The sequence below is a fragment of the Podarcis liolepis genome, assembly GCF_965112155.1.
Source record: "Podarcis liolepis genome assembly, chromosome: 10".
NCBI classification, from domain to species: Eukaryota; Metazoa; Chordata; class Lepidosauria; order Squamata; family Lacertidae; genus Podarcis; species Podarcis liolepis.
The window spans coordinates 22,660,076-22,675,167 of record NC_139562.1 but is presented as its reverse complement, the minus strand read 5'-3'; the positions used below and the strand labels follow the sequence as shown (position 1 = coordinate 22,675,167).

The 15,092-nt window shown below is 43.8% G+C and overlaps 1 protein-coding gene across 3 annotated transcripts in view; it reads right to left on the bottom strand.

The window, feature by feature from the left end:
• The window catches only part of BRAF (B-Raf proto-oncogene, serine/threonine kinase), a 57,459-nt gene extending 44,521 nt beyond the window's left edge, over positions 1 to 12,938 (bottom strand). Inside the window, exons 1-3 of one of the 3 annotated variants that reach the window (XM_083461975.1) lie at positions 12,442 to 12,938; positions 4,351 to 4,452; positions 1,243 to 1,506 (exon numbers count right to left, since the gene is read on the bottom strand). In XM_083461975.1, the coding sequence (XP_083318101.1) occupies positions 1,243 to 1,506; positions 4,351 to 4,452; positions 12,442 to 12,582 (507 nt within the window). In that variant the 5' untranslated portion in view covers positions 12,583 to 12,938. Of the gene's footprint in view, positions 1 to 1,242; positions 1,507 to 4,350; positions 8,068 to 12,343 lie in introns of all 3 variants that reach the window. The other 2 variants (XM_083461976.1, XM_083461977.1) reach the window with 2 other exon arrangements.
• Positions 12,939 to 15,092: the final 2,154 nt, after the last annotated feature.

Below are 15,092 nucleotides of genomic sequence, written 5' to 3'. Positions count from 1 at the left end.
TCGGAAACCAAGGCTTGGCTTCCAATTGGCTGCAGGAAGATCCTGCAGCCAATCGGAAGCCGCTGAAGCTGCATCGGGCGTTCGAGTTCCAAAGAACGTTCGCAAACCGGAACACTCGCTTCTGGGTTTGTGGCGTTTGGGAGCCAAACGTTTGAATCGCAAGGCATTCGTCAACCAAGGTACGACTGTATACCCGTCTTACTTGCTCCGTTAAAGTTCACCTGTGTCCAGGAGCCTCTCTCCCTTCTTCTGACTCCCTCGCACCATACTGCACCCTATTGTCTAAAACAATTTCCTGTGCGCTATGCAAAAGCTCATTTCCCCAACAAACTTCAAGAATTCTCCAACACTGGTGAGCCCTTCCCTGCCCAATTCTTACTGCCTGTCTACGCATTTGCTTTCCATGTTCCTCCTCCATTTGATTTTCTTGGGCTCCTTGAGAAGAAGCATGGGCTGCAAAGCTGCTCTGTTTGCAGAAAGGCCCCATGTGCTGGGAGGAGGAGGAGTTTGCTGGGCCAGCATTCTCCTCTCGTTTGCAACTCAGCGATGACAGCTTCAGCCACAAGGCCCCCAATTCCTCATTTCTGCTCCTGGCAGGCACGGTGCAAATAAGTGGAACCTCAGAGGAACAGATGGCTTCAGGTTCTTCTGTGCCATCGTGTACTGCTGTGCACACAACATGGCTGCAGCCCAACTACCCAGCCCCTTGCGCATGGAGAGGGCGAACACATTCCAAGTCATTTCTACATTCGGTACAGCATGTGGCACAAACTTGGCATTAAAAACCACTGAACAGAAGTAATCCCCCCCACTCTCATAAAAGAGGTTGCGTCTCACAAGAACAACAGCGGCAAAATAAGCCCGTGTTGCGACTCTTCAATTGCATTTGTAGTCAAGCTCTGCATTCAGGATCCCTCAAATAAAACACTTTGCTTACTCCACTACTTAGTGTATCATGCTGTGGCAATGTATAAGGCAGGGGTTGTCAACCTGGTCCCTACCGCCCAGTAGTGGGCATTTCAGGATTCTAGGTGGGCGGTAGGGGGTTCTCCATCGAGCCCTGGTGGGCGGTAAGGAAATTTTACCATCAAGACAGAAGCATTAGTGGGCAGTAGGTATAAAAAGGTTGACTACCCCGGTATAAGGATTATACTATACCTTTCTTTGTTTTTCCCTTGTTTTAAATAACACGCTTTCCTTTGACAAGGGGACAGAAAGTAAATTTCTGACAGATGTGCTTACCACCGTCCTCTGTTTGTTGGGAAGGAAGACTCGAACAGTAGGCTTCTGTGGAGATTTAGGGTTATTCCGTGACAAATCTGTAGGGTTCTGATAAACTGAGAGGGAAGAAGGTGCTACAGAGAGACTAGAAGATGACGATGATGTGACGGTATCTGTTGAAGCTGAACTGGAGACAGAGAAATCAGTTCCATTGCCCATGGATTCCAGTAACTGCTGCTCCCTCTGTTGCAGTGCATCTAACTTGCTGGTGTACTCTTCATAGGCCTTTAGAAGGAAAGTTAATTTAAAACAGTGATAACCTGGATGTACACTTTTGAGATATTTATAGCCTCTTAAGCACTGTGAATACGATCACTGGGACAGTACCCAACCCAACCTTCCAAAGAACGCATTCAGGGATGATTTATGACCAGTGCTTTTTTTCAGGGGTGCTCAAAGGTATGCAGTACCGGCATCTCATTTTTGTTGCTGTTAAAAAGTGTGGCACTTACTGTAACAACTTCATGGTGAGTGCCAGCACTTATTTTTCTAGAAAAAAAAGCACAGTTTCTAACAAAGAAGGAAATGATGGAACCAATATTATTCATTCAACAACTGTTTTAGTACTAAGCCTCTGCCCCCACACTGTCCATACATGTGTCACGATAACCTTCAAGGGAAATTCCATGAAGGATCATGAATAAACAGCTCTGCTTCTTCTTTGCAGCAGAACTACATGTTTACAAGGCATCGTAATATAACTCAAGGCTGGAGAGAGATTTGCAATGAGGAATTAATAGGAGGTCGGGGGAAGAGTTCAGAAATTTAGAGACTGAGAGAAGTGACAGGAATATGAATATCTAAAAGAGAGTTATGTCCAAATAGATTTATGGCAGAATTTGACTTTGAACATATATTTTAAATGTGGTATTTTAATTCTAATACAGGATTCTCTCCCCATTCTTTTTTTCATGAAAATGTTGTCATCCTGCACCCAAGTATGCACGCTCAGGTTTCTCCGAAATAACAAGTGTGCAGGAATGCATAAGTGAGCACAGAACCGATGCAGTAATTAAGAAAGACAATTACATCAGAAGCAGAGTAGCAAGCTATTAAGGTCATTTTGTCAATATTCCTTTCCCTTTTCCCCATATGTTCTTCTTTTTGGCTTGATATGTATTTTGCAAAATGTTTGTGCAATGTTTTAACCCAGTTTCAAGACCAAGTTTAGATACTTTCCACAACAAATCTAAAATCAGAGGGGCCATTTGTCTGTACAGGTCATTCTAGCTTATCCCTATGGAGTGAAGGGCCTTAAAACCTGGACTGTTACATCAATGGCCAGAGACCAGAAGAAACTGTCAGAAACACTAAAGGGATATTCAGAATTGTAGGTGTAGTATCTTCTGTTTCCTGGCTGTTGACCACTATCACAAACCCAGTGGCTTATGCAAAATACAGGGAGACAGGCCTAGGGAGTTATTGTAATCTTATACTGATTTTGTTGAAGAAGAAATTGCTTTATGCTAAAGCAGGACATCAGACAACTCAAGAAAATAAAAACAGTATCTCAGACATAATTGTGAAAAAAGACTTGTGCATGCCTAAAATGGGTAATCTAAGGGTTGTTTCTAGTTTTCTAATAGGTGGAAAGAAAAGATATGTTTCTGAGTATTGCTTGTGCAGACAGGACAACACATGGGGTTGTACTGCATATAACAAAGTTCTGCCGAATAACCTCCACTCACAAAACAGAGGGTAGGATCCAATTAAGTACTTCTCTTAGCACAAGAACTTCCACTTGCATAATGGAACTTTCCCTGCCTCTCCTCTCCACACCCCTGCCCCACACTGCCTCTGGGTGGCTGCAGGTAAAACCCAGAACAGATGATTGGTGGGCGGGGTGGAAATGAAGTTCCATTGTGCAGCCAAAATTCCTTGCACTAGTAGAACTACTTCCTTGGGTAACACTCAGAACCACCCCTCCCCAAGTCCACTTTAGAGGGTTGAGCAAACCCCCCCCCCCCCGAGCATATCTGACTCTTTGGGCAGCCTGTGTGACAGTCCAGGAAAGTTCTCATTGGAGCATATTATTGAATAACAACCCCCCCAAACAAACATTACAACGGTTCAAGTCAGACACTCCTCGCAACCATTGTTTGAAAGACCATAAATAAGCCACCCACTCACATGCGCCATGCTTCCCTCTCACAGCTTCTCTCTCCTTAAGCTGTTCAACACTAACCAGAGTTTGCAGAAATGTTTAACTCAACAAACTTGTCCTCAAAACCAGAAACAGAAACCATGGTCTGCTGATTCAAATGTCAGAACAAACTATGGCTGATGCTAAAGAGGACATGCAGAAGAGAAAAACCTCATGTGAAAGGGGAGGGCGGAACATGCAGCACATTTCCAATCCTTTTAGCCACTGATTTAGTGGACACACACTCTCTCTCTCTATATATATATTTGTGTGTGTGTGTGTGTGTGTGTGTGTGAGAGAGAGAGAGAGAGAGAGAGAGAGAGAGAGAGAGAGAGAGAGATAGATTCCATTTCTTCTTTGCTGGAAACATGCTCCCACTGGAGTTTTTTCTTTCTTTAAAGACTGAAGAAAATCAAACACTATTTGAGATTATGTTATCAATCCTAACCCTGCACAACCATCCAGAAAGTGCTGCAGAGTTGTCCGCTTCTGAGACATAATATAAAATAGCCTTTTGAATGTTTAAATAGATTATGTGTACTACTTCACCCTTGTCAGCTTTCATTGTCACTTGCTTAAAGGAGATAATCAGATTTGTTAAGCATGACCTCTCCTTTACAGAGCTAGGCAAAGTCCTTTTAAGCAGGCAGTACCTGTACAACGGTGCTCTTCAGCTACAATGCGGACTGTGTGACAATGGATTTAAATCCCACTGCCCAAGACATTCTTATAACAAGGTGTGTCGATTTTTCACAGAGCAGGTGATGATATGTGTGTGTGTGTGTGTGTGTGTGTGTGTGTGTATAAATGTTAAGCAAAACTACATTAAGAAATACTTTAAACAACTAAAAACATTTCCTAGTCTCTTAACCAACAGATACATTATTTTATAACCAGATATGGAACACCTGCAACTCAGCACTTACCTCCAGGTATATAGAAGGTGGATTATGCTCTCCTCCAAACTTGTCCAGCAGGGCTTCTATGTGTTCTTGTGTTAATTTAATCATCTGTTTTATATTCCACACCTAAAAATAAACAGGCATATGTTTCAAAAAAAGCCTGAACAAGCACGCTGGAAAGTTTTAAGCCCATAGTTGATACACCTCAGAGAAATATTGAAGGACAGTTTACCTTTGATACAGTTAGCACTCCTCTCTGCTGGCAAAGGTGCAGGTCTACCTGTCCCTAATGGTACAACATGACACATGCAACACTCAATTCACATAATCGACCCTGCCTTCTGCTGGCTCGCAGAAATGAATCCAGCAAAGAACTACAGGCTGTGGAGTGCGGGTCTGTGCACACCCACCACAAAGCACACAAAATGAATGTGTGACAGGTGGCCCATGTGCAAACCTGTCAAAATAACACAAATGCCTGTGAACACATCCCAGAGATTCCCAGTAAGATACAATTAAAAGTTTACACTACTCCTGTACTAAACATGAAACTATTTATAGAAGACACACAAGGGTAACAGTAACAGTTAGCCAAAAGTCAACACCTAAGAATTTAAATACTTCCTCCTGTAAAAAAAAAAAAAAAGCTACAGTACATTTATCACCTCCAGACTTAGCCATCTGTCTGTGGAAAACAGTGCTAGTCAGCTTCACCCAGGAACCAACATGACTGCTTGAAAAGATTTCCCCCTCTTCAACCGTAACCAAAATCTAAGCGTTATTACACTGCGAAATTCTACATTGAGTTTATATTGCAGAACTAAATTATGAAGGCTTGGGTTCTTGAGACAGAGCACTGGGGAGACCCCTAAGTACTCTTCCCTCACAAATAATGCAGTATGAATTCAATTCTATAAAGCTGCTTTCTCCATGCAAGTTACAAGGACCTAGATATTTAGACTGCAAACTCCATGAATTCATTGTTGAACTTCATAGTGAAATGTTGGCAAAGACCTAAGGAAGGCCGTTATGTAATATTGCGAACGAGTCAATTTTTAAGGCAAGGCTCAATGGGCACAAATCATACTTAGAGAAGCAAGAATGCTATGAAACCAGTGGGTGATCATTTAAATCTTCAGGAACACGTTAGAGTTGCAGACCTAAGAGTTACCATTCTTAGGATGCATGGAATGTGAAACAGTGGAACAGGAGTTTATAAAGAAATTTGACTGCACAGTATTAACAAATGGCTTAACAAAGAATATGATTTATTTTTCCACTATAAAAATTCCACATAACTTAACACTATTACCTGTCACTCTAAGAACCTTATAATGTTTACTCTTAGGTCAGCTTTTAACTGACTTTTCCATGTTACTTTCAGTTCCAACTCATTATCTGTCACCTTCAAAGGTTTAAGCCATTTTATAAAAGCTTTTGAAAAGTTAGTCTCAAATGCACCCTTCTTTGTGTTATAACATGTGAGAAGATTACACCTACAGGCCTACATGCCAGGTGCTAACCTCAAGTGTTACTACTTATGGGGTAAGTGTGTGAAAAGGTAATCAATACTAATATAGAACAAAGCTTTGATTAATAAAGCTACTTCCCGTGTTTCTAAAATCAGGTGGTGACAAATGGGAGCCAAAGCAGGACCACTGAGAAACAAAAGGAAGGCATAAGCACACCCTGGTTTGGAGAAGTAGAAAAACTCTTAAAACAAAAACAAAAACCAAGAGGGTGAGCTCAATGAGGACTGAACATGCTCAGCAGCCATGAAATGGCAAGTACCAGCTGCAAAATGAAGTGGAAAACTAAGAGAGGGAAGGTAGATATCGGAGGATATGACTAGCAGAGGATACAACATATACAGCAGCACTTCTGTTAAAAGACAGTGATATGTTTAAAAGTTTTGTTGCAAATCCAACTTGTACCATTTAAAAAGCTTGTGTCTTTAAACTCCTCATTCTAAAAAACAAAAACAAGAAAACTGGTCTTACAATGGTTGATGAAGATGCTCAAGCTCACTATCGACAAAGGGAGAGAAGACAGCCAGTAAGACTGAGCCTCTGCACATTCTTATTCTTTACACCTTTACACCTGGCATGAAGAGGGTTTCCCGGACTGCCCACAGCAATCACGACAGGGCACCAATGCCTTAGCTCTCTACGGCTTTGTGGGTAGAATATGCAAGTGCTGACATAACACATGCACACCCCACAACAGAATGCAGAACACCACTATGCATATAAACTCAGAAGTAAGTCCCATTGAAACTCATGTATTTTGCATCCGCTGAAGTTTTCACATTCCAAAAGCAGTCCCTTGTAGAGTGTGTTACAGTAACTCAACATGACATAAACGTCTGAGAATCTCACAAGCCTGCTGCCTTTTCTGGGAAGGGGCAAAGTTGGCACATCAGCATACACTCCAGGGCATACGTCCATGCCCCTAGGTATCCAGGAGCACCAGATTTTTCAAGTGAGCACAAGTCCTTCTCAATATAAGCTAGAACCTTTCCACTGGATCAGCACTTTTGCAGCACTAGAATACTTTTGTCATGTCTGGATTAAGTCCCAATTCCATTACAAACAACTACATCACAGACAACTACAAAAAATTATTTTCTGTGGACCAACTATGCTTCCTTCAAACAAAGGGGTCAGAAATTCTGAATGCAAGTATATCAATTACAGCAACTAGAAAAACACAATATAAACATCTACAATAAAAACATAATCACCACTTACAGCATTTTCTTATAGAATTATAAGAAAGTAATCACTTTTAAGAGATCAATTAAAATCAGTGGCCACCATTCTTAGGAAGCATTCACGGAGCAGATTCACAAGTGAATACTATCAGTTGTGTACCTCTAATCCTCCCTTCCAAAATTGGGTCAATTTAAAAGTGACCAAAAGTGTTAGTATTCATATACGTTCTGTTCTCTGTATTAAAATGTAGAGCCAGTGAGTGATACAGCTCATCTACTTTTTTATTACAGGGAACTAGGTTATATTTCTAACTGACAAGATTGATTTTAAACCTGAACAAAATTGAATTGTTCAGAGTCTGCAAACTGAGACTCTTTTTTTATTAAGCACTGTCCAACTCTTTCACTAGTAAAGAAGACTTTCCCTGTCTGCTATCGCTGCATAAACATGTACATCATAACAGTACAACTTTTTCTAATTATTATTTACTAAACCTCTGCAATTAATTGGGAAAATATGCAGGGACCTTCCCAGCCCCCCAGCCACGTTGATTATAGTAACCTTGCATTTCTTTCCAAAAAATCCTACATTACCTTTTCAAGCTGAGTTGGCAAACTATGTCATTTTCAAGTTACAACTTTGCTAGAGTGCCCGAACATTCTTCAGGTTGCTTGCGGGCAGTTTATCAATCTTCAGTACTTGCCTGTTTGCACCCATTGATCCATTTCCAGTTGCACTCTCTTTTAGGCATCGAAAGTAACCACAACACCCTGAACAATTTATAACCCACTAAATTGAATGAAGTCTACCAGTTCTGTATAGCAGCTTAGTGGGGGCAGATGCCTTAATAAGCAAAGCCTGGCTTTGCTGACAATTTGGGGGTACAGAAAAAGGGGAATATGGCAACCACTTGACAGGCCGGATTATGTGACTGAAGACTGCAGTCTGGTGGATCATTAGCCATGTGAGTCTGTCACAGATTTTTTTTAAAACCTTTATAGACCACAACCAAAGTGCCAGATTAAAACTACATTTCATGCTATCCAGCGAAGACGCCCTATTGATTAAGCACGCCAAATTCCAGACACGTAACATAAGCCTAAGCTTTCATCGAGAGAACAAAATCGGCTGGAATCATATGCATGATCAAAATCAACAACTGCATCCTTACCCGCTGTCCAAACAATCCATCTCCAGCATCAAAACAAAAGCTTAGCTGAACTTTCTTGAAAGGCAAAGTAAGGAGACAGAAAATTCACAGCATTTCCGTTTAATTATCCTTAACTCAGAGTTTCAACAGAACTGCAACTAGACTGCAATAAGCATATTTTCCTGATGATCTGCTGAACAGCAAAGTGTGCAAGACTAAGGAAGATAGCCACAAAAGATAAGTGCATTGATTGCTATCAATCTATCAGTCTCACCTTTTTCTTTCTAAATATATTTATTTACTGACATAATATCCTTGATTACAATAGTAATTATTGTTACTTAATGTTTACTTATAATCTTATAAAAACCTCCAAAGAAGGGGAGTACACAACATCCCAAGGCAGTCTGTTCCACTGTCGAACAGCTCTTACTGTCAGAAGGTTCTTCCTGACTAAATGGAACGGTCTCCCTCAAGAGTTTGTGAGCTTTGCTTCATTGTTTTTAAGCAGAGGTTAGATGGCCATCTGTCTTGGATGGTTTAGTTGAGATTCCTGCATTGCACGAGTTGGACTAAGGTAAAAAAAAAAAGAGTAAAGGACCCCTGGACATTTAAGTGCAGTCAAAGGCGATTATGGGGTGCAGAGCTCATCTCACTTCAGGCTGAGGGAGCCAGAATTTGTCCACAGACAGCTTTCCGGGTCATGTGGCCAGCATGACTGAACCGCTTCTGGCGCAATGGAACACTGTGACTGAATCCAGAGTGCATGGAAACACTATTTAGCTTCCCACCACAGCAGTACCTATTTATCTATTTGCACTGGTATGCTTTTGAACTGCTAGGTTGGCAGAAGCTGGGACAGAACAACAGGAGTTCATCCCGTCGACTGGATTCAAACTGCTGACCTTCCAATCAGCAAGCCCAAGAGGCTCAGTGGTTTAGACCACAGACTAGATGACCATTGGGGGTCCCTTCCAACTCTACAATTCTATGATTCTTTGAATCTGATGTATTCTTGTAAATTGTGCAATTATTGTTCAGTTGTCTGTTTCTACTTATAGAATGTAACATAGAAGGACCTCACTCATCAAGAGATATCTTGAAGTGAACAACCAGAGTCAAGGAAATGTAAACAGAAATTGAGTTGCCATCCCTGCCAAAGATGCTCATAGTTTACCCTTCAGACAAAAAATGTGCTCTGTCCACTGTGGCTCCCCTTGCCTGTCTCATGACAAAACACAAAAGGGAAGACACGATTATTATCTCAAAAGACTAAAATTGAGTCATCTGGTAAAAATTATTAGTGGCAGGATCAGGTCAATGAGGAGTATAAATTCACACAACATAATTAAAGAACTCATGCAAGATGCGGTATTGACAACTAGTTTAGACAACTTTACAAAGGATTAGATAAATTGGAAGATGCCAGGTGAAATTACATCAGAATGTATATCACCAATAATGGGGGTGGGGGTGGAACAATCATATTCAGAGGTAGAATACCTCAGATTGCTTCCAACATCTGGCAAACAAGGTCCTATTTAAGATATTCTCAAGCCATTGGTCATTGTCAGAGACAGAATAGCACTGGGCTATAAGGCCCTTTGATCTGACCTAGCCATATATATTCATATGCAAAGGCCCTATTTCTTAAACAGCAACAGAGCACCTATTCATCAGTATGCAAACTGCTATGGCCAAGTATTTACTTGCATTCATGCATACAGTCTATTAGAGCGCTTACTTCAGAGGAGCTGTTTGTTTTCCGTGTGTGATATAAGGCATTTCCTTATACCAAGTCAGACCACTGGTCCATGTAGTGTACTACTCTTAACAGTGAATGACAGATGCTCATCAGTGTTCCAGAAAGAAGTCTTTCTCTGCCCTACCTGGAGATGCCAGCAATTGAAGCTGGGATTGTTTGACGGCAAAGCATGTGCTTTACCACTGGGCTACAACTCTTCCTTTTGAAAGCTTCAGATTTCTTTTCAAAGCCTAGTAAGCTAATAGTAATGCTTAGCATTTAGATAGTATTTTAGAGTGTTTAAGGGATTTCACAGACATTATCTTGTTGGAATCCTTACAACAATGATGCTGTAAGTTAGGTCAGTATTACTATTACTATTACCATTACCATGTTACAGTTTGGGGATTTGCGTGTGAAGGGAGGCCATGATATAAGGTAGCTATGACAGAGGAGAAATACATGGTGGGTCATCCTGATTAACAGCTCAGCCTCTTACAGCACAATCCTAACCATAGATATTCAGAGCTAAGTCCTATTGAATTCAGTGGGGCTTACTCTCAGGTTAGCAAAGGCAGAAGTACAATCTTGGTCACTACACTACATCAGCTCTTTCTATTTACTACATTTGCAAGCAGATCTAGTGGGTTGCCCCAGTGAAGAGAAATTTGTATCTTCCTCAGAAATTCATTACAGTTACAGAAAGAAAAAGAGAATAATATATGGTGTGTGTTGCCCATCTGTACTATCTACAATTTATTGATATGGTGGCCAACAGGAGACACCTATGGCTGCAATCATAAACCACCTTACCAGAGGTTGGGCCACTGAACACTACAAGTCCGACAGGAGATGTCTTCTCTAAATGCCAGGTGTACAACAAATAATTATGTAAAGTATGTAAGAGAAAGCTGCAAATTGCTGCAATACCTAACAAACTGTGCCAAGCATAAGAATATATCATCTTGCCCTACAGAACCATACCATCAGCCTGGTGTTTGTTTGCTGTGTTGGGAGGACATGAGCTTGAAACTCCAATAACTGTGGAGAAATCACACATACAGACTTGAACTTAATCCTTATGTCTTGCCAACCATAGCTGACAATGCAACACAGAATCTACACTGGTCCTCCCCAAATGGCTTCCAATCTGTAACACAACACAAAAGTGACCGATAAGCATTGAACGTGGGATTCACGCTAAAGAGATACGCAGAAAGCAAGCACTACCTAGCAAACTGAATAAGCCATGTATGCATGTATCTTCTAATCATGTGTACTCCTAATACATCCCTCCCCCCAAAAAAAAATTCAGCTATTTTAGGAGTAATTACTTATAGAAGACATGAACCATGTCTTACTTACTTACACTTGGGTTTTTTTAATAAAGCAGCATCACTGATTTGTGCATTTTTCTATACTGGAGTCTGAGTACTGAAAATTATCTGTCACTGCCACTACCTCCCCCAAAAAGGATGCAAATGCCAAGAGCCTAGCAAAACCCACAGCCCTACCCCATCCATGCCAAAGTGCTGTTCACAGAGCACATGTGACCGTGTTTGTTTTTAATAATATTGATGCAATCTGCTGGGAGCTTTTAATACTGCTTGGCTTAAAGGGTGGCAACCCAACCCTCATAACTCAGCTCTACAAAATTGGCCCTCTCGAAGCACAGGCGCCCAACCCCCCCCCCCTTCTCTCCGATACAGACAGCGAGATAAAAACAAACAAAAGGTGCCCCGTTTTCTCCCGCACTCGCGGAATCAACTCCCTTGGCCTTCCGCGGCTACGCAACTGGGGCCCGAGGGAGTCCCTACTGCACTTGTGGGGAGAGGGGGGGGTGGGGAGCTGACGAAGTGTTGCTCCAGTTCCATTAACCCTTGGCAGGTAACTGCTGTTGACGACCGTGCAGATCGGGAGAACCAGAGACGAGGAGGGAGAGAAAGAAGCGGAGGAGAAATCCCAGGCACTGCCTCCCCTGTGCAAACCGAGGGAGCGAGCAGACAAGGCCTCAGAGGCACGCCAAGGGAATTTGGGACGGGATAGGGGCCCGAGGGGGACGGGGAGAGCCGCCCTGCTAGGAGTCCCGCCGTCGACCTCAACACCCCCCATCCCTCCTGGGGCTGCCAACCTCACCGCCGGCGCTGCAGCTGGAGAGGCGAAGGGGGCCGGGTTCTCCTCCGCGACGGGGGGAAACTTCACCTGCTGCCAGAGGAGGAGGAGGCCGGGGCGGCTTTTGCTGGCCACCCGCGAACCTCAACCCGCCGCCCGGCCTCGCGGTTTCCCTTTGGCCCTGTCGCCTTGGCACGGGGGGAGGTGGCCCGGGGGCCCTGATCCACCTGTCTCCCAGCCACCCGACCTGCCTCCCGCTGCCGGGCCTAAGTCTCCAGCAGGAGCCCCTCGCCGGACCCCCCGCAGGGAAGCGGGAGGAGGGCGAGGAGGGAAAGGGGGCGCCGTAGGATGCCAGGCCGGCCTCACACCGCCCTCCCCACACGGCCGGGCCTCACCTCCTCCGGGATGGCGGGGTCTCCCCCTGCGCTGCCGCTGCCCCCCGCGTAGCAGGCCCCGGGCGGCGGCGGCTCGGGCTCCATGTCCCCGTTGAAGAGCGAGGCCCCCTCGGCGCTGCTGCTGCTGCTCAGCGCCGCCATCTTGGATCGAAGTGCTGAGGAGGGGGAGGGGGGCAGGAGGGGGGAGGAGGACAAGGAGGGGGGCGGAGGGGAGGGGGAGCCGTGTCGCCCCTGACGACCCGGCCGCCCCCAACCGCGACCCGTAGCGGAAGAAGGGGGGTGGGACTAGAGGGGGGAGAAAAAGGAGCGGGGGGTGGGTGGGTCAGTGGGCAGCAAGAGCAGCAAAATTCCCCGAGAGAGTCTTCCAGGCGGCCAGCGGCGGCCGTACGTCACACCTCGGGCGTGACGTCACCCAGAATCGCCGCGTCGCCACTGCGCATGCCCGGGAGGACGTCACCGGGAAATACCCTGACGTCACGGCGCGACACCCCCCTCCTCCTCCAGCGTCACCTAGGGAACCCGGAGGGCGCGGAACTGCTTCGCCACGCCTCCTCTCAGACCTCCCTCCCACTGCCTCGCCACCTCGGTTGTTATTATTATAAACTGCACTCTTGTTTTCCTTGCACGGTCTTTTTTTTTTCTACCGTCAGGTACGCATTTGTGCATTTAAACGCAAGCTATATTAGTATCGCCTTGCAGTGCTGCTGCCCAATATGAATAGTATTAATCTCAATAAATATTAGCATTAGTATCAGTATCAGTGGTTGTTAAAAATAATAAACAAAAAAGACTACCCAAAGAATATAAGTGGTTTGGGAACCATATACTCAAATCTGGTTTTTGCTGTTGTACCCTGGAATCATAATTATTTCCCCGTGTGGAACGTCTCCAATGCACCTGTGAGAGAGATCGAATTCACCAATTTTACAGAACATCTTCCACGCTAGCAGACAGATCTCTAGTGCACACATATGCATGTGTAAGAGATATATGAAAAAAAACCCCAGTAAACTACGCATATATGAAACTAAATATTTTGCTTCGCTGAGTAAGTTGGTTGCTATTTCAAATTGTGAGCCAAGATAACACAGTTTTAAGAATACTCAGGATGGAATCATTTGGAGTGTGGCATTAAGACTCTGGGATATCAGAGTGTTGAGCAGATATAGGCTATTGTAATATCCCTAATTTTGATGGGTGCTTCATGTGAAATATCTCCAAATAAAAGAGATTGTAGCCATCAGAATTAAAATATTTTGAAAGGGTTTAAAGGGGAGGGACCGACTAGAAACTTATTAAACCTGATAGGAATGATAATGGTTATCTACATCTGACTCCACAGGGCTTCAAAATGATTAGCCTGTGTTTACAGAGCAATCAAATGGCTCCACATCATATCATTCCAATGCTCAACAGGGCATTTATTTATTAAGTGAGCTCCTGATTATGGTAAAAGTGGAGATAAAGGCATGTGTAATCGTATGTGGAGGTCAAAGTGTTGTTTTAGGATATTAGCAACACAAAGATTGACCTGGACACTTGGATCCAGGGCTGGCACAATACATTTTGGCACTGGAAGCGAACCGCACAATCCCCACACCAATTCAGTGAGATGAGGCAAATGGTGTGAAAGAAATTTTGTTTTATCTGGGAAAAATACAAAACCAGACTTCTAAAAACAGCTGCAATACACACCACTCTGTAGTCCTTCCGCCCCCCCCATAAAGCCCCCAGAATAATGTAATCTAACCTGACTAAACTAGGACATTAAACACAAGTGCTAAATCGTCCTCACCAAGCCCATCCAAAGCACATAGTTACTCAGTAGCTCTGGCTGTGGAATACATTAAACCAGACAAGTATCTATGGCAACCCAAGGGCTAACACTGCAGCCAGAACCACCAGAGGCAACACATGCATCCCTATCCCATGTCTACACATGCCCTAGGGCACATGGCTTCCCCCAAAGAATCCTGGGAACTGTAGTTTTATAACGGTGTTGAGAAGATCCCACACAAAGCTACAGTTCCTGGTACCCTTATCAAACTACAGTTCCCAGGATTCTTTGGGGAAAGTCAGCTGCTTTAAATATATGGTGTGGGTGATAGGGCCAACCAGATGCTTATGGGAAGCCCACAAAAGCACTTCACTCACTTGATATTCCCAGCAACTGGCATGCAGAGACATACTGTCTCAAAGCTGCTAAAAGATCGAGCATTAATACTGTCCAAATGCCCAGGAAAATGAAACCTTATTGCCTTGTGTTCAGAAGAAGACAGAGCCGATACCAGGCAGCAGGGATGGCTCATTCCATTCCACCGCCTGAGGCAAAACAGAAAAGTGTCGCCCTGCGTGTGGACTGGTCATGTTGTGTGGATGCCTGATGACCATCTTCCAAAGCAACTACTCTATTCCAAACATAAAAATGGAAAGCGTAATTCTGGTGGTCAACAAAAGAGGTTTAAAGACTGTCTCAAGGCAAATCTAAAAAAAAAAAAGTAGTATAAACACTGACAACTGGGAAACACTGGCCTGAGAGTGCTCCAGTTGGCGAACAGCCTTTAACAAAGGTGTCATGGGCTTTGAAAACACTAGAACTCAGGACACAAGGGAGAAATGTGCTAAGAGGAAGGCACGCTAGGCAAATCCAC